Raw genomic sequence first — 24,177 nt, forward strand, 5'->3', positions numbered from 1 at the left:
TTTCACTCAACAAAATAGCAGTGAGATTTGTCCTGTTGTAGGTTGTTACTCTTATTTAGTGGTTACGTTGTGTCTGACTCCTTTGTAACCCCATAGACTGTAGCCTGCCAGCCCCTCTCTGTCCATGGGATTCTCCAGGCAAGAATAGTGCAGTGGGTTGCCATTTCCTTTTCCAGGGAATCTTCCTGACCCAGGGATTGAGCCCATGTCTTCTGCGTTTCAGGCAGATTCTTTACCGCTGAACCACTGGGTAAGTTCTCTGTGTACCAGTCATTTAAAAAATAGTTGCTGTGTAGTATTTTGGTGTACAGTAAACCATAGTTTATTCTTTCTCCTGCTGATGGGCAAGTTGGATGTTTCTGGTCTTTGGCTGCTATTAACCAAGCTGTCTTAACATACTCTTCCACATGTCTTCTGATGGCAGATGTACTTATTTCTCTGGTTGTATAGTTAGGAGTGGAATTACTGAGTCACAGATAAGTGTATATTTAGCTCTAGAAACTACAGACTCTTTTCCAAATTGGTCATACATTTTATGTTCCCACCAGCAGTGAATGAGAGTTAATTTAGTTGCTCTAGATCTTGATATTTGCCATCTTGTTAATTTTAGCCACTCTGGTGTCTATTTAGTGGTATCCCGTTGTGACTTTAATTTTTACTTCCCTGATGAGTAATGATAGGTTGAACACATTTTCAAAGGCTTTGGCTATATGAATTTCCTTTTTTGGGTGAAGTGCCTATTCAAACCCTTTTTTATTTTACCTAATGATTTGTCTTTATTATTATATATAAAATTTTATATATATTTTGGATATAAGTACTTGGACCAATATATGTATTGTGAACACCAGTCTGTCTTTGGTTATCCTTTTTACCTTTTCCTAACAGGATTTTTTGAAGAATAGTTTTTAGTTTTAGTGAAGTCTAATCTATCATTTTTTTTATGGTTAGTGTTTCTTGTATTCTGTTTAAAAAATCTTTGCCAATCCTCGGTATGTGAAGATGAGGAGGATCTTAGAGAAGAGTTCTGTCTTATAGTGATAGAGGAGATCATTTCAAGAGGTGTGTGTGTATATATCACTTCAGTTCAGTCACTCAGTCGTGTCTGACTCTTTGCGACCCCATGAACTGCAGCACACCAGGCCTCCCTGTCCATCACCAACTCCTGGAGTTTACTCAAACTCATGTCCATTGAGTCGGTGATGCCATCCAACCATCTCATCCTCTGTTACCACCTTCTCCTCCCGCCTTCAATCTTTCCCAGTGTCAGGGTCTTTTCCAGTGAGTAAGTTCTTTGCATCAGGTGGCCAAAGTATTGGAGTTTCAGCTTCAGCATCAGTCCTTCCAATGGATATTCAGGATTGATTTCCTTTAGGATGGACCGGTTGGATCTCCTTACAGTCCAAGGGACTCTCAACAGTCTTCTCCCAACACCGCAGTTCTAAAGTATCAATTCTTCAGTGCTCAGCTTTCTTTATAGTCCCAGCTCTCACATCCATACATGACTATTGGAAACACCGTCCCTTTGACTAGATGGACCTTTGTTGACAAAATAATGTCCCTGCTTTTTAGTATGCTGTCTAGGTTTATAATTTGCTTATCTTAATACTTACCAAGTATATAACTAAGTAGTTTTTACTGTATTCATAGGTTTCGGCAACTATCACTGCTACTTACAGAAATACATGATTTTGAAAAAAAGACAAGCACAAAAGAGGAAGTGGATTATTTAGGGAAGAACATGCAGTTTCATATATTCAGTGATACTTTATGGTGGCAATTTGAAATCGTTAAAAAAATTCTGACTTGTAAGCTTGGACTGTCTAGAAATTAAGTATAAAAGCAATTGGTTGTAACATGTTGTCGTTCCATACTGTTATTATCTTACTATCTTTTAGTCTGGAATTCAGTTACTATAAGGAGTTAGATTATTTATTTTATCTTTTATATTTACCATATGCTTCAAGCATTTGCCAAGGAGTTCAGTTGCATTCCTGTCTTAAGCAGCATTGATGTTGGCTGCTCTGGTTTGGTGGTTTGTGTGTGGGATAATTGATAGATTCATCTTGATGAGGGATTTTTAGAAATGGACACTGTCTTTACTGAAAACATTTTAAGTTGTTAATTCTTTTTTTTTTAAATGTATTTATTTAATTGGAGGCTGATTATTTTACAGTATTGTAGTGGTTTTTGCCATACATTGACATGAATCAGCCATGGGTGTACATGTGTCCCCCATCCTGACCCCCTCTCCCACCTCCCTCCCCATCCCATCCCTCAGGGTTGTCCCAGTACACCAGCCCTGAGCACCCTGTCTCATGCATCACACCTGGACTGGTGATCTATTTCACATATGGTAATATACATGTTTCAGTGCTATTCTCTCACATCATCACACTCTCGCCTTCTCCCAGAGTCCAAAAGTCTGTTCTTTACATCTGTGTCTCTTTTGCTGTCTCGCATATAGGGTCATTGTTACGATTTTCCTAAATTCCATATATGTGTGTTGTTATACTGTATTGGTGTTTTTCTTTCTGACTTACTTCACTCTGTATAATAGGCTCTAGTTTCATCTACCTCATTAGAACTGAGTCAAATGCATTCTTTTTAATAGCTGAGTAATGTTCCATTGTGTATATGCCTGCAATGCGGGAGACCTGGGTTCAATCCCTGAGTCAGGAAGATCCCCTGGAGAAGGAAATGGCAACCACTCCAGTACTCTTGCCTGGAAAATCCCATGGATGGAGGAGCCTGGTAGGCTACAGTCCATGGGGTCGCAAAGAGTCAGACACGACTAAGCGACTTCACTTTCACTTTCTTTCACCACAGCTTTCTTACCATTCATCTGCTGATGGACTTCTAGGTTGCTTCCATGTCCTGACTGTTGTAAACAGTGCTGCGATGAACATTGGGGTGCACGTGTCTCTTTCAGTTCTGGGTAGTTCTTTAGAGTGAAGCCTGGATAGAGAGAAGGCATGGAAGATAGGAAAAGAAAGGGCTAGTACAGCATTGCTGGCTACAACAGACGTGGCCATACACAGCCAGCAAAGCTTTTTCTTATTTCCTAGGTGTCTCTTGCTCTTCTCCTGCGCTCTGTCAGATGGAAATAAGTGTCTTAAAAAAGTCGTGCTTGCTTCATTTTAAGAAATTTGATTTTGAGAAGTTTAAATAGTGTAAATATAATCTAACATCTATTATATTTGACTTCTTAGCATATATGTACAAAGTAAAGAAATAAGTGGGATCATTTTGCGCCTATATGTAGTTAATCTTCTTTTTTTTTTTTTTGGCTCTGCCACATGGCTTGCGGGGGGGGAATCTTAGTTCCTTCACCAAAGATTGAGCCCATACCCTTGGTAGTGGAACCATTGTGTCCTCTAACCACTGGACTGTCCCCAGGGAATTCCCTAACCTGCCTTTTTAGTTTTGTATTGAACATCATTTCAGATTGTGTAATATTTCTGTGTAATAGTTTCCCAATATTTTATTTAATTATTCCTTGATGGGCTTTTTTGGTCCAGTTTTTCACAATATAACCTATGAGGTCATTTTTATACACTACTTTTGTGAGCTAATATAAATTCCTAGAAGCTGTTTGGCTAAGTCAAAGAGTATATGTCTAGGCTTGCTTTTGAAAGATATTGTTAAATTCCTTCTGCAGAAATACATACCAGTTTATACTCTCACCAGCAGTGTTAGAATATAGTAGTGCCTGTTTCCCAGCAGCCTTCTTGAGGCTTGTTATTTATTCCCTTTTATTTTGCCAGTCTGCCAGTGTATGGTAATACCTTTCTACTTACATACTGTGCAGATACATATAATGTAAATACAGTACAAATACTTTTCTATATATTCACATTGTTTTTTCCCCTATGTTAGTTAGTTTTGTAGTTTGTTAGTTTTAGGATGGAAAACTTTTTGAGCTTACTCATTATTGTTTTTTATAAAGTAGGAAAAATATTTCCCTCCTGTGATAGGAGTTAAATATTATCCCCATTTTGACCTTTTTCTAAAATGCAAATTTTTTAAACTTATAATTTTGAAAAATTTCAGCTTGCAAAAAAGATGGGAGAACTCCCATATATTTCTCTGTCTCACATGTATGTGTAAAGAACTCCCATATACCCTTCAGCCAGATTCACCGGTACCATTTTGCCACATTTGCTTTCTCTCTATCCATCTCTCCATCTGTCTTCCTCCCTCCCATCTCTCTCTCTGCTTTCCTCCCTAGTTTCTTGCACGCACACATTTCACACACTACACTGTTTTTGAGGAGCCGTTTAAGAGGAGCAGTATCCCTAAATTCTTCAGGGTGTGTATTTCCTAAGAACACTCATTTTATATAACCTTAGTACAGTTACCAAGATCCAGAAATTTAACATTGATGCTGTTAGCTATTCAGATTTCACTGACTGTCCCAGTAATGTCCCTCATAGCCATTTTTTTCTCTTTGTTTGGAATTCAGTTGAGTATCATGCATTCCATTTAGTTTTCACAGCTTTTTGAAACTTACTTTCCTGAGCCTTTCTTTGTGTTTTATGGCAGTAATATTTTTGAGGAGTATAAATGTTTTATTTTGTAGTGTATTCACTATTTGGGAGTTATTTGATGTGATCAGACTCAGTTTGTGTATTTTTGGAGAAAATAAAAAGTCTCACTATTATCACTTCAGGGGATACTTGATGAGAGTTTGTTCCACCATAGATGAAGTTACCTAGCATCACTTGGTTAAGGTGGAATTTCCAGGTTCGCTACCACAAACTTTTTATTTGTACCTTTACAATTAATCAATTATTAGAGAGATACTTTGAACCTATATAAGTAATATTGTTCCCCATTAGAACTAGTTTAGTATCCATTGATATTTCTTGCCTGAATCATTTATTACTATGAGGGTTATTACAAAATGAGTATGTTTCTAACTTTATTCCCGTCTGAATTTATTAGTTGATGCTCTTATTTTCAGAGCTTTCTACCCACTGTTCTATCATCTAGCTAGAGAATGGGCTCATGTGTTACGTTATTCTTAAGCTTATAATACATGGCTATCATTTTGATGCTCATCTAATACCGATTTTTATATATTGAATTTTATCAGTTTTTGCTCATGTGTCTTCTGGGGCAACTGTCTGAAAATTAAAGATTCAGATGATAAGAGTCCCTTGGAGTTTTGGTAATGGCAAAGGTTAGAAACGAAAGGTCCAAAAAGACCTAATTGAGTTGATATGGGAAATCAGTGAAAGTCATGGACGTGTCGGTTAGGTTTAAACTGAATTTTATGTTTCCTATACTTGTTTTGCACTTGATGATAAAAAAGTTAATATCATATGAAAATAATCTTCTTAGCTCATTATCATTTTCTAGTTTTATAAAATCATACTCCTGAAATAGTTTTTTTCTTTTAATAATGTTTGTCTTGTGTAATGAAAATGCAAAAATTATTCCTTGATAAGCAAACCCCTCCCCCCGACATTCACTTTGTCTTGTATGTATACCCCTGCTTTGTATGTGCTGTTACAGTTTGTGTGAGGGGAGTTGCTGCTGCCATTTCATTAAATGTCGTGAAACCTTTTATTATTAAGGTTTGAAAAACATTCAGTTCAGTTCAGTCACTCAGTTGTGACCCCGTGAACCACAGCACGCCAGGGCTCGCTGTCCATCACCAACTCCCGGAGTCCACCCAAACCCATGTCCATTGAGTCGGTGATTCCATCCAACCATCTCATCCTCTGTTGTCCCCTTCTCCTCCTGCCCTCAGTCTTTCCAAGCATCAGGGTCTTTTCAAATGAGTCAGCTCTTCGCATCAGGTGGCCAAAGTATTGGAGTTTCAGCTTCAACATCGGTCCTTACAGTGAACACCCAGGACTGATCTCCTTTAGGATGGACTGGTTGGATCTCCTTGTAATCCAAGGGACTCTCAAGAGTCTTCTCCAACACCACAGTTCAAAAGCATCAGTTCTTCTGCGCTTAGCTTTCTTTATAGTTCAACTCTCACATCCATACATGGCTACTGAAAAAACCATAGCTTTGACTAGATGGACCTCTGTTGGCAAAGTAATGTCTGCTTTTTAATATGGTGTCTAGGTTGGTCGTAACTTTCCTTCCAAGGAGTAAGCGTCTTTTTATTTCATGGCTGCAGTCACCATATGCAGTGATTTGGGAGCCCCCAAAAATAAAGTCAGCCATTGTTTACACTGTTTACCCATCTGTTTGCCATGAAGTGATGGGACCAGATGCCATGATCTTAGTTTTCTGAATGTTGAGCTTTAAGCCAACTTTTTCATTTTCCTCTTTCACTTTTATCAAGAGGCTCTTTAGTTCTTCTTCACTTTCTGCCATAAGGGTGTCATCATCTGCATATCTGAGGTTATTGATATTTCTCCTGGCAATCTTGATTCCAGCTTTGCTTCTTCCAGTCCAGCGTTTCTCATGATGTACTCTGCATATAAGTTAAATAAGCAGGGTGACAATATACAGCATTGACACACTCCTTTTCCTATTTGGAACCAGTTTGTTGTTCCATGTCCAGTTCTAACTGTTGCTTCGTGACCTGCATACAGATTTCTCAAGAGGCAGGTCAGGTGGTCTGGTATTCCCGTCTTTCAGAATTTTCCACAGTTTATTGTGATCCACACAGTCAAAGGCTTTGGCATAGTCAATAAAGCAGAAATAGATGTTTATCTGGAACTCCCTTGCTTTTTCGATGGTCCAGCGGATGTTGGCAGTTTGATCTCTGGTCCCTCTGCCTTTTCTAAAACCAGCTTGAATATCTGGAATTTCACAGTTCACGTATTGCTGAAGCCTGGATTGGAGAATTTTGAGCATTACTTTACTAGAGTGTGAGATGAGTGCAATTGTGTGGTAGTTTGAGCATTCTTTGGCATTGCCTTTCTGTGGGATTGTAATGAAAACTGACCTTTTCCAGTCCTATGACCACTGCTGAGTTTTCCAAATTTGTTGAAAAATGTTGAAAAACATTACAATGTGTTAATAGTACTAGGATTTTGAAGTTCTTTTAGCTCTTCTCTGGTCTTTATTTTTAATGGTGATTTTCATTCTCCTTGATCATTTGGTATTAAGCTTTATCATGGCTAATTGACCTCAACTTACCGAGCTCAGTAGTATTTTACTTAACCGAAGAAAATAAAAATTAGTCATACACAGCATGTTTGATGATGGTTTTGATTTCCATTTTGCCAGTGTGACAGTTATTGTCTGGACAAATTTGTATAGTGTGGTGGAAATTACATAGTTGTACTTTTTTAGGTAGGCTCCATAGTTTTCTTTTTCTTCCTACACATTTCTCTTCTACTCTAGTATTTCTGTTTACTTTGAACACAGTACTTGTAGTCACTTAGTTGTCATGGGCTAATACATTTATTATAGTATTTATTATAACTTTTCCTCAGCAGTTAGTCTCCCGCAGCTCAATATGATTGTGTTCTTTCGTAATAGTGAGATCTGAATGACATCTCATTGTGATAGAGTATTGCTTGAAAAACTTAAGACTTTCTTTCAGACCTGATATATGAAATAGCCAGTCCTTTTAGGTGTTTTGGAGTCAAGAACCTAGCCTAAATTGTGATAAAGAAATTGCTATTATATCCTCATTAACTGTGCATGTCTTACAGTTGTGCATACAAGCAGATTGTGGTAATTGTTACAGGACACAGTGATGCCAGTCTTATTACATCAGTCACTGTGATGGGTGATGAAAAAGTTCCTTCTTCAGTTCCTTTGTAACGTGTGTGATAATGGTAGTTGATACTGATAATTTAAAAAATCTTTTGCTTTTTCTCTCCAGTTTTATTGAGATATAATTGACAAATGAAATTCTAAGATATTTAAAGTGCACATTGTGATGATTGGATATGCATTACAATTGTGAAAGGATTCTGTCCATTTAGTTAATTAACACATCCATCACCTTGCATATTTATAAATAATACATATTTAAAATTTTAATATATATATTAAATTATATATGTGTGTTTGTTTTTGGGGGGGGTGAGCATATTTTACTTTTCAACATTCTCTGTAATAATACAAGACTTTAAGCACCCTGTTCTGTCTTTAATTCTCCTTTGCCTTTTTGTGTCTCTGTGTTTGAAGACTCATTTTCCCTAGGCTTGGCAGCCAGATTTTAGGAAGTTTCCACTGACCGAACATGGTACAGTTTGGGTATAAATAAGGAAAATAAGTGTAATGAACATGATGATACTGACAAACAAAACATGATTCCTTAACACACACACCCCTACCCACCCACCCACCCATGAAACTAATTGGTCACTGGTGGAGAATGGTAGGGATCTGGTTATTTGGAAATCTAAGAGTCTTGAGGTCATTCTTTCTTGACTATATGAGCTGTGCCACTGGGTATTCAAATTCTGGGGCCTGAGTTGTGCCCATGACCAATTAAATTAGAATCTTGTTGATGTGCTGCTAGTCGCTGCTTTATTTTAAAAAATCTTTCTGGTGATTTGGATGTGCACCCGTACTTAAGAATTCTTTATGTAGCTGTGATAGATCTTTGTGCTGCATGCGGGCTTTCTCTAGTTGGGGCGAGCGGGGGCTACTCTCGTTGCAGTGCATGGGTTTCTCATTAGGGTGACTTCTCTTGCTACAGGACACAGGCTCTAGGCGTGCAGGCTCAGTAGTTGTGGTTCATAGGCTTAGTTGCTTCACAGCATGTGGAATGTTGTTGGACCAGGGATCGAACCCATGTCCCCTGCATTGGCAGGCAGATTGTTATCCACTGTACCACCAGGGAAATCCAAGAACTTCTGTTTACAAAGTTTTCCTCTTATGAGGGGACCCTGTAAGAGAAGTTCCACTTACTACAACACTGGGTGAACGTGATTAGTTACAAAAACTGATAATTAAACAACATTTCTCTAGTAAATGAGGATTCCAATTCAAAGCTCTTTGAAAGGAGGGGAAAAGGCACGGGGAAGAAAGATGGATGCTCTGTTTACTTTGTGCATGTTGCATATGGGGTCTCGGCTTTTATTAACTTACTCTTCACTCTCTGGGACCCCTCGATCCCACACTTGCGTGTTCTTCATCCCTGCCGACACTCAGCGGCTGTCCCTTTGCAGTCTGCTTTGCTGTTCTGCCTCGCTTCCGGGTGTTGGAGACTGCTGTCAAAACTCTCACCTAAGTGTTTTTATCTTACCAAGTTCTTAGGTTTTAAATGCTCAGTATATTCTGATTACTCCCAGATGTTTACATCTAGCCCTAATTTTCCCTCTTGGATTCCAGAATAGAATATTCAGCTTGGATGTCTTAATGGAGCATTTCGAACTTAATATGTACAGAAGGTTGGTTTTCCATTTCAACCATGGTTCTGTTTTAGACTCAGTAAATAGTAAGGTCTTCCATCCAGTTACCCTGACTTTAAGAGTCCTGCATTGTTCTTGATTCTTCTCTCAACTTCTTGTATAGTGCCCCCACATGCACTCCCAAATTCTACCAATTTACTTGCCTCTCAGTGTATTCTGAATACTGTTACTTAACATTCTGCTCTTTTATTATTCACCTCCCAGTTCATCTTCTAAGGTTCCCTTAGTTATTGCTCTTTGAAATCGTTGGTAACTCCTCCGTCTCTGTAAATGAACATCCATCTTCACTGCTGCTGCCGCCGCCAAGTCACCTCAGTCGTGTCTGACTCTTGGCGACCCCATGGTCTGCAGCCTACCAGGCTCCTCTGTCCATGGGATTTTCCAGGCAAGAGTACTGGAGTGGGTTGCCATCGCCTTCTCTGATATTTCTTAGCATGATGTACAATATCGTATCTGATACCTATCTGCTTCTGTCTTACTCATTCCTTTACTAGACCTTCATAGGAGTTGTGTTCCAGCCAAATACTGAACTACTTGTACATCTCAAATGGATCTCCTTTTGCCCTCCTTGTGGTTTTGTATAGGCTGTGCTTTCTACCTGAGGATGTTAAAAACTTTGTTTTGGAAAATTTTTATTTTACAGAAAATGTGGGAAGATAGTACAGAGAGTACTCATGTACCTTTACCCCATTTGTTTCCCCTGATGTTATCATCTCACATACTGTGGTACACGTGTCAAAACTAAGAAACCATCATTTGTACCTGGAGTTTTTGTTTTCTTTTACATCACTTGCTAATAAATACTCCTGTATCTTCTGTTCTCTGCTCTGTTTCAGTCGCCCCTTGTAGATTTTTATAGCACTTACGGGAGTGTGAATATGATTGACAGTCTTGGTGCTGCTTCATTCAAACAAGTCTGTTTGGAAAAACTGTCATTCCATGTTTCAAACTTTATAACAGCTACATGCCCACAATAGCAGCTAACAGATGTTTCAGTGGATTTGGAAGATAGAACATTTAAAACGCTCGTTGTCTAGTGGCCAGTTTTTCCCGATTGTTCGAATAGGTTTGTTTGAACAGCACCGTGTGTGGCAGCTTGTGTTCACTGGTCATTGTTGTGTGTGTGGGTGAAACACTGACTGACTGAACAGGAAGATGACTCAGCACCATGAAATACTTGTGTTAAGACGAGTGAATGCTATAAGACCATTTGAGGTGACAGATTTGTCTCTCAGCTTGTTCTCTGTGATAAACACTAAATGAGTGGAATATTGATTAGTGACATTTAAAATTTTTCTGTTAGGGTAAATGAATTTGTATTCTAGTGAAAGGTGTGTGATTGTATTGTATTTGTCTTCATTGAAAGTGCTCTTTTCTCTCATTCTAAATTCTCATTTACTTTGTTTTCTTTTTAACATTTGTTTTTGATTCTTTGTTTAGTTTTTGGTTTTAATTCTTGATTGATGGATGAATAATCAAAACCAAAGAAAAAACAAGTTTCTGTTAGAATTCATTTTCTGAGCATTGAATCATTGCTGATTGAAATAAACTTGAGATATTTACTCTCTTAGTTCTAGGTAGTACCAGGGCTTATTTTTTGCAGTTTTGAAGGAACCTGGGACAGAATGAATCTGTCAGCCTATTTGAATCCTTGTAATTAAGGATAATCCTGGGTGGATCCGTATGACAAATCCCTTGAAATTTAAACCTGGGGACTTGACTCTGAACAGTTACTGTCACTGCTGCCTTAACTGTAGTCAAGTAGCAATTCTAAAATTTGGAATGTGGATTTTGTCCATAAATTTGTTTGAATAACCAGTACTCAACCAAGAATCTAAGGGTAAAGCTGTTTTATTTATTGCATTCCTTGAAGTATCTGTCACATGGGACACAAAATATGTAACTGACACAAAGTATGTTTTTTTGGACTTCACTGTTGGTCCAGTTGCTGAGACTCTGAGCTCCTAATGCAGGGGACCTGGGTTCAATCCCTGGTCAGGGAACTAGATCCCATCTGCAGCAACTAAGACTCAGTAACAGCCAAGTAAATAATAAAGTATGTTTTTAGAATAGGTGTTAGAAAATACAGGGGGTGATATCTTTTAAAATGGAAAAGCAAGAAAAATAAGTACTGCATGTCTTAGTCTATGGCAGTATTGTACAGTTTAATAGAAATAACGTGTGAACTGAATGTTATTTAATATTTAAAATTTTTCAATGCTGTGTTAAAATAGTTAAAACAAGTGAAAATGAAAATAATTTAAATAACATCTTTGACTTAACCTATTTGATCATTTCAGCCTCTTGTCAATATACATAGTTATTAAGATGTTTTGCATTTTCTGGTACTAAATCTTCCAAATTTGGTGTGCAGTTTATACTTGCAACACTTTTTAAAAATTTTGAACTAGCTGCATTTTAAGGACTCTGTAGCTCTTTGTGTCTAATGACTAGCATGTATTGAGTGTGAAATTAACTCTTCAGGGTGATTCTCCTTCAGCACTCTTAATTCAGGCTCTGAACACTTGGATCTATATTTATTTTATTTTTTAACCTTTTTTTAATTGAAGTATTGTTAATTTGCACTGTTTGGTGTAGGTATACAGCAAACAGATTCAGTTATAAATACATATATATATATATTCTTTTTCAGATTCTTTTCCATTAAAGGTTATCACAAGACATTGAATATAAACAGTAGGTCTTTGTTGTTAATCTGTTTTATACATAGTAGTGTGTGTATGTTAATCCCAGTCTTCTACTAATTTACCCCCTCCCTATCTTCATCTGTGTTTAAATTTCACAAAATTTGCAAGTGGAAAAGTAGATTCACACACTCATGTTTTCCAACCATATTTAAATTTTTTTTTGGTATTTAGAAGGAATTATCAGATTTTAAATTAAAATGGTTATTAAGAAAATACAAGTGAAAACCACAGTGAGATACTACTTTATACTCACTAGGATAGTTTTAATAAAATAAAGGAAAAATGACAAGTCTGGGCAAGGATGTGGAGCTGTCCTTATAAACCTTGTATTTGTTTGTAGGTTGTGAATACACGAAATACCACTGAATTATATACTTTAAAATGGTATGTTATATGAAATTCACCTCAAAAAATTAATAAAATTAAATAAAAACAAAGATTCAGTTTCTTCTGGTAGCGTTATTTATAGTGTAAGTAGCAGCGTCTGACTGGTGGCTCCTGTCGTAGCTAGTGGTGTTTTCTGGCAGTGTGATGATCTGCAGAAGATGGAAACTTTAAAAAGCATTATTCTTTTTTGGTGCTCAAAATATGTGTAGTAGGATTTTAGGTTGTAAGAATTTAGCAACCGTCAGATGCCCAGCTTCTTTCTCAAGGTCAGAATCTGTAGCTGAGCCTTCTGTGATGTAGGCAATCCGAGGACCACATTATTGATAAGAGTTGTAAGAATTAAATGAATTGTGAAGCCCTGAATATGGCTGATTGTTTCTTTTCAAGATTCCATAACTCTTTGTCCCTTAGCCTTGATGATAGTCCTTTGAAGTTGTCGCTTTTATCTATATATGTCTTGCTGATCACATTTAAGCACTTTCAGTGCGAAAAGTATCTCTCATCCATCCTTACACTTCTAGCATCTAATGTTAATAGTACTGAATATGGAATAGATAAGTATTTGAACTAAAATCTTAAGTCATCTTCTCTCTCTTAACCTACTGTGCACTTTAGAATGGTCAAAGATTTCTGTTAGCAATACTGAGTACCGTTGGAGCTCTTAACATGTCTCATATAGTGAAATGAGTAGAATGATTCTTAATGGCACTATGCAAGGGTTTTGCTGTGAAGTGTTTCAGCCAGCACTGATTTTTATCAGAATCTGTAAGCCAGTGTACTTAGAAATAGCTATGATTTGCAGGGTGCTTCTGGCAATGTATATATTCGTAAAAGTATATTCTTGTCCTCAAAATGCGTGGAAAAGATGGGTTGGGATAGATGATCTAATCATGATCTGAAAGTGTGAGGATGTTCCTCACAGGAGGGTGAACTCTTTTCATGTGGTCAGATTTAAAGAGATTTTGTGAATAAAGTTAGGATCTTTACTAATAGAGGGCTGTTGTCTGGAAGATCCCCTGGAGGAGGAAATGGCAACCTACTCCAGTATTCTTGCCTGGAAAGCCGCATGGACCGAGAAGCCTGGAGGGCTACAGTCCATGGGGTTACAAAGACTCAGTCGCTTCTGCGTGTGCGTGCGCACGCACACAAACACACTCTCTCTCTCTAGAGGGCTGTATTGTGCTTTTAGAGGTTTGAAATGGTAGCGGTATCTCATCTGAAAGAATACACACACAGACACACAGTAGAGGGCAGTATTGTGGGAACAGTGGAGTCTTGTGGTATTAATCTAGAAAAATGTAAGTTGAACCACCTGGGAATAATGTGTTCGATACGTTTAGTGGCATACATGGCAGATTTGCCTGCTGCTTGTTTGGTTGTCAAGTCAGAAACTAAACAACTGGAATAAATCCCTGATGGAAACCCCCCAGCAATCCAGTGTGGATTTTGCTGTTTTTAGGATCACTTTTGGAAAATGTTTTAATTAGTAACATTCATTTCTTAGAAGACCTGAAAATATTATTTTTTAAGATCTAACTAGAAGTCTTAGTAAAATTGTAATTTTAGTGATTTCCAAACATTCTGCATCCATTGTTGGAATAGCAGTTGCCAGGAGACTTGGGTAGTTAAGTGGACCTTGTTTTCTCAGTTTTGCAAGAAGACTGTGGTGGTGGTGATTCAGTTGCTAAGTCATGTTTGACTCTTTTGCGACCCCATGGACTGTAGCCCACCAAGTTTCTCTGTCCATGGATCATAGATCCTTTCTGGAATTAGTTCTGTAGTGTTACTGATTTAATTCTGAAAATACAAAGTATCCACTCGTTTCTATTTTGCTTGCATCATATACAGCACCCCTGACATCCTTGTTTTTTTATTTAGTGTGTCGTCGGCGGCTGCAATGCCAGCTTTGCTTCTCAGGGAGGGCTAGCTCGCCATGTACCCACACACTTCAGTCAGCAGAACTCCTCAAAAGTCTCTAGCCAGCCAAAGGCCAAAGAAGAATCTCCTTCTAAAGCTGGAATGAACAAAAGGAGGAAATTAAAAAACAAAAGACGACGCTCGTTACGTAAGTATTTAATACACACAGTGTATTAAGACAGTGTATCAGATGGTTTAGTTTTATCTTAGGCTCTAATGCAAGTTCAGTTTCTGCCATTCTTCAACTCTGCTTATCTATTTTTGTTAATAGTGATGAACAGATAGGATCTTGGTCTGATCCTGTGAGAATTCAGATGTATGTTTTACCTCTAGTAGCTGAGGGAGCAGAAGTACATGTGGACTTATAGTACAAACTTTATAGAAGTAGATTTTGAGGGCTATTGTAGTTCTGAATTAAGACAATTTAAATTATGACAATGTTGGTGTTAATAACAATATTTTAGAAAATTTGAACGTGTTAAAGATTTAAACATCAGGTAAAAATAAAGTAACCTATCTAGTTCCAAAGTAGTGTGTGTGAATAAGGAAACTCAGTGTAGTCTGTGTCTTGGTGCTTAACAGTCTGCTGTGATGCATATGTGTAGTGTTTATGTGCTTAATTACAAGATTAGGAGATGTAGCCTCCATATTTAGGACAGGACATAATTAGATGTTTGTATACTTTTGAGCCACAGGAAAACAGTCTTTATTTTTGTGGTCTTCAAACAAAAAGTTTTTTATTATATAACTTATAAAGAAAAATGGCATTCAGTCTTAACTTGGTGTACTTACAGTGTATGGAGAGAACACTGCTAGTGTACACTGACAAGAAGGAATACTGAAAAACAGAAATGGGGGAAAAAAGAAGTCGTATTATTTTCTTCCTCATGCTAGTGGGTCATGACACACACCTGCTTTGGAGATATTCTTCTAGTTTAGTATTCTTGATTCTTTAGTAGTGGGCACAAAATGGTTAAGGTCTGATGCATAGAATATGAAATTTGAGGGCTCTTTTTATTATTCCAAATTTAATTCAGGTGATGACCTCTGTGTTTGTTGAAACTTGAGTGAGGAGTGATAGATTTGAGTGATTTAGAGGGGTGAGTCATTGTTAATATGCTTTCTCTTGAGAAGGATAAGCTTATTTGGAGAGATGGAGAAAGTACATATTTTTTCCACCAGTAGCAGCAGGTGAAGTAGGAAGGGGATTTGTTTCTTAGCATTCGGTAAAATCATGACTTTTTTCCTCTCATAAATAAATGTGAGTTTTAAAAAACTGATTTCCCATTGTCATTGCATTGTTAATCTTGTGGGTTCTGTTAGTTTATTACCAGCTGGTTTTCTGTTTATCTCCTTTTGAGCAAAAATCCAATGAGAAAAGAGCTATTCCGGTTGCTTTATTGAGTATACCACCTGGTACATGTGTGTAGGTGTACTGAGAACTCCATGAGTAGTGGAGACAATTTCAGTCTACCCATGTGTTAAGTCAGAACAGTGGTAAATCAGCATATATGTAATTTAGAATATGATGTACCAGGAAATTAGGCTGTTTCTTTTATTGTCGGTAAAATTTAATTTTTTATTAAGATGATATTGAGATATTTTACATGTATTAGAAAGCTCCACAATTGTAAAATAATAAATGCACTTTCCTTACTTTGAACAGTGTTATTAGGAGTAGAAACAACACAATTTATAGTTATTAATGGGATGAAAATAGAAGTTTAAAAAATGATCTTATCAAATCTTTAGTGTATAACTTTGTTGTGATCATACTAAAAGATTGCTTACTCTAGGTTTGTCCATTTATTTTTTTAAAAAATGATATAAGCGTATCAGTATAAATTGCATTATGGCTTAAGGCATTTTTCCTATGCATTTATTTTACTCATCATCTATAGCTATTGCATTTCCATTTCTCAAATTAGGAAACAGACTAAGAAAGATCAGGCAGTTTGTGCAAAGTCACATAGCTAATAACTGATGGGATTGGGAGTTTGAAAGAATTTTGAAGTACTCATTGGCATTTAAATGTATTTATAATTTTCTTAGATTATCATTACAAGAGTCACTCGTAATCAAGAAAATGTTTGTCAAAAATTCCAAAATTTTAAAATTTTAAAATTACTACTTTGTCAAATCTGAAGCACATTTTGATTACATATTAATGTAAACTGTTCATGAAATGTATTTAATATGTTTGGCCGAGATGAATGAGATCTTGTTGTAGTGCACAGATGAAGACATTGGTCATATTGTTGGAAATGCAGGACTGGTGCTCAGGAGAGATCCTGGAGTAAAATACAAAACTATATGAAAAAGAGAGTAGCTAAAGTGTACAGCCGTGAGGTCGAAGGTTAAAATCTCACGCACCAAGGAGCAGAATTAAACCACACTGGCTGAGTTCTACGTCTTACACCCTTACCCTTGTAAGCTTGGTTCTGTGCTTTGAAAGCAAAGAAAGTCTTGACATTTAAATACTAGATAGATTGTTTCAGTCTTTTCTACCTAGTGCATATTTTTGTGAAAAATGGGTCACTAATTATGGCTGTTCTGAGACAGTTACGTTTTTCTAAATATTCTTGACCGCTTTTGCGTTGCCTTTTAGCACGACCGCATGATTTCTTCGATGCACAGACACTGGATGCGATAAGGCATCGAGCCATATGCTTTAACCTCTCGGCTCACATAGAGAGCTTAGGGAAGGGGCACAGCGTTGTTTTCCACAGTACTGTAAGTATCTGGCGTTTTGTTTTTTCTTTTTCACATACTTCCCACAGTTCCATGTTTAAAGATCACATGAAGTTTTTTAGCCTTTAATTTGAGCTATTTAGGAAATTGGGATGACATTTGGGCTGCTAAGCATTTGAAGATCCATTTCTGACTAAGTAAACTAGGTGTGTTTTCTGACCTCTGGTTTCCTTATATGTAAAGTTAGAATATTAGATTTCCTTTAATGTACATCCCTGTCTTTGTTTCTGCATGCTGTCTGTGTCCCCTAAAATGCACATCTACAGTTTGTGTTAAACAGAAAATACAATAATGGTCATCAAGTGAAAGCTTCATGAAAGAAGGAATTTTTATCTTTTTTTTTCCTGTGGATGTTTCTGAAGCGTGTAGAATTGTGTGTATATTTGTTGGATAACTGTGTTGGAAAAAGCAAAATATCAAATTTAAAAAAAACAACTAGTTTGTCTTTGGTTAACTAGAAGTTAATAGAGAGTTGTTTTCCTCTTATGCACCTTGCCATTTTATTATCCAGTCATCTTTACATTGCTGTAGTTTGATGTAGGTGAGTTAGTAGAGATAAACCTTAGACCAGATTCAGTGATTTGAATCCCTGGAAAGAGAGTTTCTTTAATTTTGGCAATTGAAATAGAATTTAGGTTTTATATATTCTAATCAAAATGCATGAGAATTTGAATATGAAAGATCAGTATGGATATTTCTGCTGGTTTGAATCTTTTATTCTTCCCAACTCCTCTACTAATGAGGTTTTCTTGTACTTTCACTTTTTCTTCTATGACTACTTTCAGTTCACAGTCCCTGATTTTGATTCTCAAAGACAAGAAGGTAGACGATTAGACACAAGGAAAGGGAATCTTTTCTGAGCTTGGAGTACATAATAGGTGTGAGTTGGGTTTAAGGAAAGGTTTGCCATACGTATGTGCTTTTAAAGAATGTTGGAAATACATTTATTAAATAAGAAAGGTTCAGAAGGAAAACTAGAGGCTTTGAAGACAAAGTTAAAATGGCTGTGCTGGGAATTTTGTTGGGATTCAGCAAGATTAGGAGCTTGCTCAGCAGTGATGGTTAAAGTCCTCCTTTGGAATTTGATCACATAGGCTTATGATTTGGTAGGTCTATAATTATTCTATGAAATTAATGTTTATTATCCAAGTTTACATTTATGTATTAACACATAGGAGATACAAAGTATTAATCATTTTACAAGTTGAAATAAACTGAGGATTGGGACTTTGCTGACTATCTTGTGGGTTAAGACTTGGCCTTCCAGTGCCAGGGGGATGTGGGTTTGACCCCTGGTTGGGAAGCTAAGATTGCACATGCCTTAGGGCCAGAGAGCCAGAAGACATGAAATAGAAGCAACAGTGTAATCAATTCAATACAGACTTTAAAAAGGTTCACATCAAAAAAAAAGGTAAAAAAAAAGAAGCCTGAAGATTGACTGATCATAAAAAATATTTCATGATGATTTGATAGAGTAGACTTTTAAGGGTTTTGCTGAATAAAAAGCATGTGAACTAGAAAATAAGTTACTTAAATTTTATCCATGTGATCTTTTTCTTTTATTGAAATACAGTTGATTTACAATATTTTGTTAGTTTCAGGTATACAGCAAGGTGATTCAGTTATATTTATGTAATTTTTCTGGTTATATTCCTTTATAGATTATGATAAAATATTGAATATAATTACCTGTGAAAGCGATAGTCGCTTAGTCATGTGCTGACTCTCTGGTGATCCCATGGGCCTGTCAGGGCTCCTCTGCCATGGAATTCTCCAGGCAAGAATGCTGGAGTGGGGTGCCACTCCCTTCCTGACCCAGGGATCAAACCCCAGTTTCCTGCATTGCAGGCAGATTATTTATCATACTGTACAATAAATTCTAGTTTCTAATCTATTTTATGTATAGTAGCTTGTATCTGTTAATCCCATACTTCTAATTCCCCCTTTCTACCTTCTAAGTTTTTTATTATGATTTTTTTTAGCGGTTGGTAAGATGTGGTCCCAGACTCAAAAGGAGTGTGGCATTAGGGCTAATGTGTTCATTTACTTAAATATTAAGCAGCTACACGTGCCAGGTACTAATGATACAGAAATGAACAAAGTGGATGAAAAACAAAAAACCATGCCTACAGTCTAATGGGGGATACATGATAAACAGGGTAAATTAATAAAATTAAAAACTTGAAAGTGAGGATATGAACCATTCAGTTATTGGGGGAAGGGGCATCATAGCCAGAGGCAAGTGTAGAATCCTGAAGTAGGACTATGCCAAGTATGTTTGAAACAGTGTAAAGGCTAGTGTAGCTGGAGCAAATGATTGAGGCAGAGAGAGTAGACGTGTCAGAGAGGTAATGGGGAGAATCTGGCTGGACTGACACCTTGGCTTTTTATTCCGTGTGTGTTGGGAAGCCATTGGAGGAGTTTGAGTAGCCATGCTCTGATGTGAGTTTTTAAATAAACGTTCTATTGAGATGTAGTAAATACAAACTCCCCCTTTTAAGTATACAAGGGAATTCCTTGTGGGCCCGTGGTTAGGACTTCATGCTTTCAGTGCTGGGACCTGAGTTCAGTTCCTGGTCTGGGAACTAAGATCCTGCAAGCTCTGTGGCCAGGGGGAAAAAAAAAGTATACAGTTCTCTGAATTTTGACAGTTTTACTTACCAGTGAAACCACCACCACCACCACCATAGTTAAAAAATACATTGGAACATTCCCATTACTGGAAACTTGCCTGGTGTAGCTTTGCGTGTTCATCTTTGTCTCTGCCCTCTGCCTTAGAGAACTCACTAGTCTCTTGCCTCTCATGTAGGTTTTAATGTGCTCACTTCAGTTCCTGTATTGAGAGCATATTGTAGGTCAGTGTTGGGGAGAGAAAGGGTCAGTCTTTTCAGTATCTCAAGTGAGAAAAGACCAGAATGGTTGTAGTGGAGATACTAAAAATTGTTAGGCTCTGGATGTCATTTGAAAGTAGTATTGATGAGAATTACGGATGGATCAGGTATGGTAACAAGAGGATAAGATGACGCCAATGTTTTTCGCCTGGACAGCTGGCCAAAAGGATGGAGTTGCCTTTTAATAGAGTCTGTGAGGTGAGCAGATTGAGGGAGTCATTATTTAGTTGCTAAATCATGTCTGACTCTTCTGCAACCCTATCAACTGTAGCCTGCCAGGCTCCTCTGGCCATGGGAATTTTCAGGCAAGAATACTCAAGTGGGTTGCCATTCCCTTCTCCAGGGGATCCACCTGACCCAGGGATCAAACCTGTGTCTTCTGCTTGGCTGCTGGATTCTTTACCACTGAGCCACGACGGAAGCCCAGGTTGAAGGAGAGGGGAATATCAAGGGCCGTAATTTCAACACATTCTGTGGATCATCTAATGGTTTTGTCATGTAGGCAGATGGATATGAATCTGAGCTTAGGGGAGAGAAGCGGCTACAGATAAGAATGGAAGTTTCTCGTCTATTAGGGTGTTTAAAGATACCAGACTGGATAAGATCACCTAGGACGTATTAAATAGAAAAGAGAAGAAATTGAAGGAATGAGGTTTGGGACCTGTCAACATTTAATGATTTAAAAGGGTAATAAATCTGATGAAATAATGGTCTAGTATTTAACAGGGACCTCTACCTGTTAGGGAATAGAGGCGATGATGATAGGTAAGGTTCTCTTTTAAAAAGTGTAGCATCAGTTTTCACATGATTTCACTAGAGCCGATCCTTGAGATGAAATCCTTAAGCTGACCACAGGAGAAGTAAAAATGATCAAAAAATGGAGGAACTAAAAATGTGATATTAGTTTTCTGGAAGAAAACTTTAAATTTACTCTGTTAACATAGTCTATGAAAATGAAAAGTTTTGCATTTGTAGAAAACATCTGTGAGGGTTTAAGAACATGATTGATAGCTGTTTGTTATCAATAAATTTTTAAAAACCTAGGAATAACAGTGGTTTTGCACCCCAAGCGACATTGTGGTGGCAGAGGTACCTTGACTGAGGAGAAGTAACAAAAGGTGTAATATAATCTGAAGAATGCTTTTTCCTGGGGGAATTGGAAGGAAGAAACATCCATAATGGGTAATGGTCTTCCTTGGACACAACAGACAGGAAAGGAGCTAGGTGAGGAAATCCTTGAAGGTTCTGTGACTGTGACTGAGGAAGGTGGATGAAGGCGGTTTGTATTAAACAGAATCATTTCTGTTCATAGTCAGTGCTCAGTACTAACTGTAAATAGGAGTTTTCTGGTGTCAAGTTAGCTTTTATGGTTAATTTGATAGGCATACTGGTAGTGAAACGTTTTACATAAGGATATTTACGTGGTGTGCTATGCTGTTCAGTTTGCCTGACTTGTCTTCCTTAATTGAGACATTTTCTTTGAGCCTTCTCCAGAAGAGGTCAGCAGAATCCCAGTTACCAGTCAGTTGATTTGCTATACTTGGTTGCATTGCATTATTTTTATATCTTATTTCTTTGTATGTAGAGATAGTCTGTTTTAGCATCTTCAGATCTGTCTTTGGGCTTTTAAATTAATCCTATTACTGAGTCTAGATTTAGAGTACTTAACTATAGGGTTTTAAATAATGAGGCTAGAAAGTGTTTTGTATTTGTGTGAAGTACTGCTTTTACTGCTAATATGTTTTGAGGATGACACATAACATTAATTTGTGAGGCTATTTGAAACTTAAAAACTTGGTAAAAAATATTGACATGTAGATTATTAAAACACTAGCGTTCTAATTTCATTAATATGGAAGTTCTCAGAGTTATAAAATGCCATTTTGATTGATTTTTAAGAATCATTACTTTAGTTTTTAGCATCTGGTAATGAAAGACAAGCATTTTGTTTTTCCTACACTTACATAGGTCCTTATAGCTCTAGTTGATCCACACTTTAACTTAGATTCCTTAATCAAATCACACCTTAAAATCAAACCAAATTCCTTAAAATCAAACCTTAACACTGATTGGTTAATGTTTCATTTAAAATAACACGAATCAACCCACAAACAAAAAGCCTCCACACAAATGACAAATACCTTAATCATAAAAAGGAGACTTGTCCCTTCCCAATGTTCTTTTTTCCTTCACTATTCATTTGTTCTTCAAACACATTTCACGGCTCCCCCCTTCCCCCCCCCCAAAAAAAAAAAAAAACCAACCCATTTAGCCAATGTGGATTCTTGGTTGGTATTCTGGCTCAGCTAAAGATTTAGTAGATAGTAAAATAAACAGCATTTTAGGAGATAATACGGTTTTTGTCTTTGGCTGTATAAAGCTACTTCACTTTTTCTCTTTTGTGAAAATAGATGATCAAGGGTGGAATTGCTACGAACTAGGGTAGGACAAGATGTGGTGGTAACACCTGGTCCCAGACACAAACACTTCAGTTCTTGGTTAGGACCGAAAGCTTTTTTAAAGCCTATTAGAATGATGTTTTATAAATAGTTACTGTAATTTATTTTATATCATTGCTAGGTAATAGCTAAGAGAAAAGAGGATTCTGGAAAGATAAAACTTTTGCTTCATTGGATGCCTGAAGACATGTAAGTATTTGGAATACTGCATATATAACTAATAGACTGATTTCTTACTCTTATTAAAATCTTTTACTCAAAAATTACTTAAGCTATTGGGTTCAAATATAGGAGACTTACAGGAATGAAATCACAGAACATTTTGAGGTTGTCAGCATGAAAAAGATAATCTGTAAAGGCTCTTAAGAGTACCTGGCTCAAGGTATAAGCTTTAAAATTAACTTTTAAAATAGTTTTTTTAATGTAAGTTGTCATAGCAATTTTTAATCATTTTTAGGATGTGATTATTTTTAGAACTTTTAATAACCTTCAAGTAGGATGGGGCGTAAGCAACCTTAGTTAAGCCTTTGAGTCAATTATTTTAACAATTTCTAAACATTTTTCAGGACACTATTAATGATATTTTATTGAAAAAAGCAATTGGAGAGTGTTCTAGGAGTGTTATATTTTTCTTTGAGTTTTAGTACTCTTTTATTAGAGTGGTTCTGACCCATGTGCTCCTTAATTTGGATAGTTCATGTTCAATATTCCTTTTATTCTTAAAAAATTTTTTAGTTGTTGCAGAAGGTAAATGAAGGTATATCATAGAAAAGCACCAGTAATAGAATAAATTGAAATGAATGGAATCTCATTAAAAATTAATAAGAGATAGTCCATACTAATTCTTGTTATTATATATTTTTCTACAATATCATTCCCCAAACTCCAGTCCAAAGAGATGTTAATGAACATAATATGAATTAAGAGCTTTAAAAATAGATTTGGGATGCGGTGAGGAGTGGGGGGAGGTTTAAGAGGAAGGGGACACATGTACATGCTGGTTCACGTTGTTGTATGGCCGAAACTGGCACAACATTGTAAAGCAGTTATCCTCCAAATAAAAATAAATTTAAAAAATAGATTTGGGAGTTTACAGTGCACATTAGCATATTGAAGTAAAGAAATCTGTTTAACTTTTTAAAAATCCTGTGATTATCAAATGTCTGTGAGTGTAGGACATACTTTCCACTTCCTTTTACCCCCTCCCGTCCAGGTTTTAAAAAAAATGTTATTCTAAAATATTTTGAAACGTCTGTGTAAAATTTATTTAATGAACTTTTTACTGAACATTTAAAGTTACCCATTTTTCTCCACTGTTAAAAAAATGTTAAAATTTGTTTTTATTTACAAGCTATGGAAAATGTTATGGAGATAGGCATTGCCTTCCTGAAAGCTTGTGTCAGCTTCTAGCCTCATCTATGACATTAGAGAGCTTATTTCTGACTTATTTCAACACTGGCTATTGGAGTTCTTAAATTTTGCATTTCTTTGATTATGAGAAACTGCATCTTTGGTGAATTAATGGTTTATGTCCTTTGTCTCCCCTATTCTTTTTCCCCTAATGAAAGTTCACTTTTTTCATACTGATTTGTAAGAGCTCTTTTTATAGTAAGGTTTATAACAGTTCCTTTAAAAAAAATTATATTCAGATGTCTGTATTCTTAATATTTTAGAAATTGATCAGTCCAAATATCAAAATGCTTTTATTCTGAAATTCTTT

The 24,177-nt window shown here is 36.7% G+C and overlaps 1 protein-coding gene across 2 annotated transcripts in view; it reads left to right on the plus strand.

Moving 5' to 3' along the window:
* The window catches only part of AEBP2 (AE binding protein 2), a 67,092-nt gene that overhangs the window by 37,946 nt on the left and 4,969 nt on the right, over nt 1-24,177 (plus strand). For both annotated transcript variants that reach the window (XM_043881089.1, XM_043881090.1), the window contains exons 4-6: nt 14,318-14,504; nt 16,965-17,089; nt 22,579-22,646. In XM_043881089.1, the coding sequence (XP_043737024.1) occupies nt 14,318-14,504; nt 16,965-17,089; nt 22,579-22,646 (380 nt within the window). The remainder of the gene's footprint in view (nt 1-14,317; nt 14,505-16,964; nt 17,090-22,578; nt 22,647-24,177) is intronic.

Source organism: Cervus elaphus, chromosome 22, assembly GCF_910594005.1.
Source record: "Cervus elaphus chromosome 22, mCerEla1.1, whole genome shotgun sequence".
Lineage (NCBI taxonomy): Eukaryota > Metazoa > Chordata > Mammalia > Artiodactyla > Cervidae > Cervus > Cervus elaphus.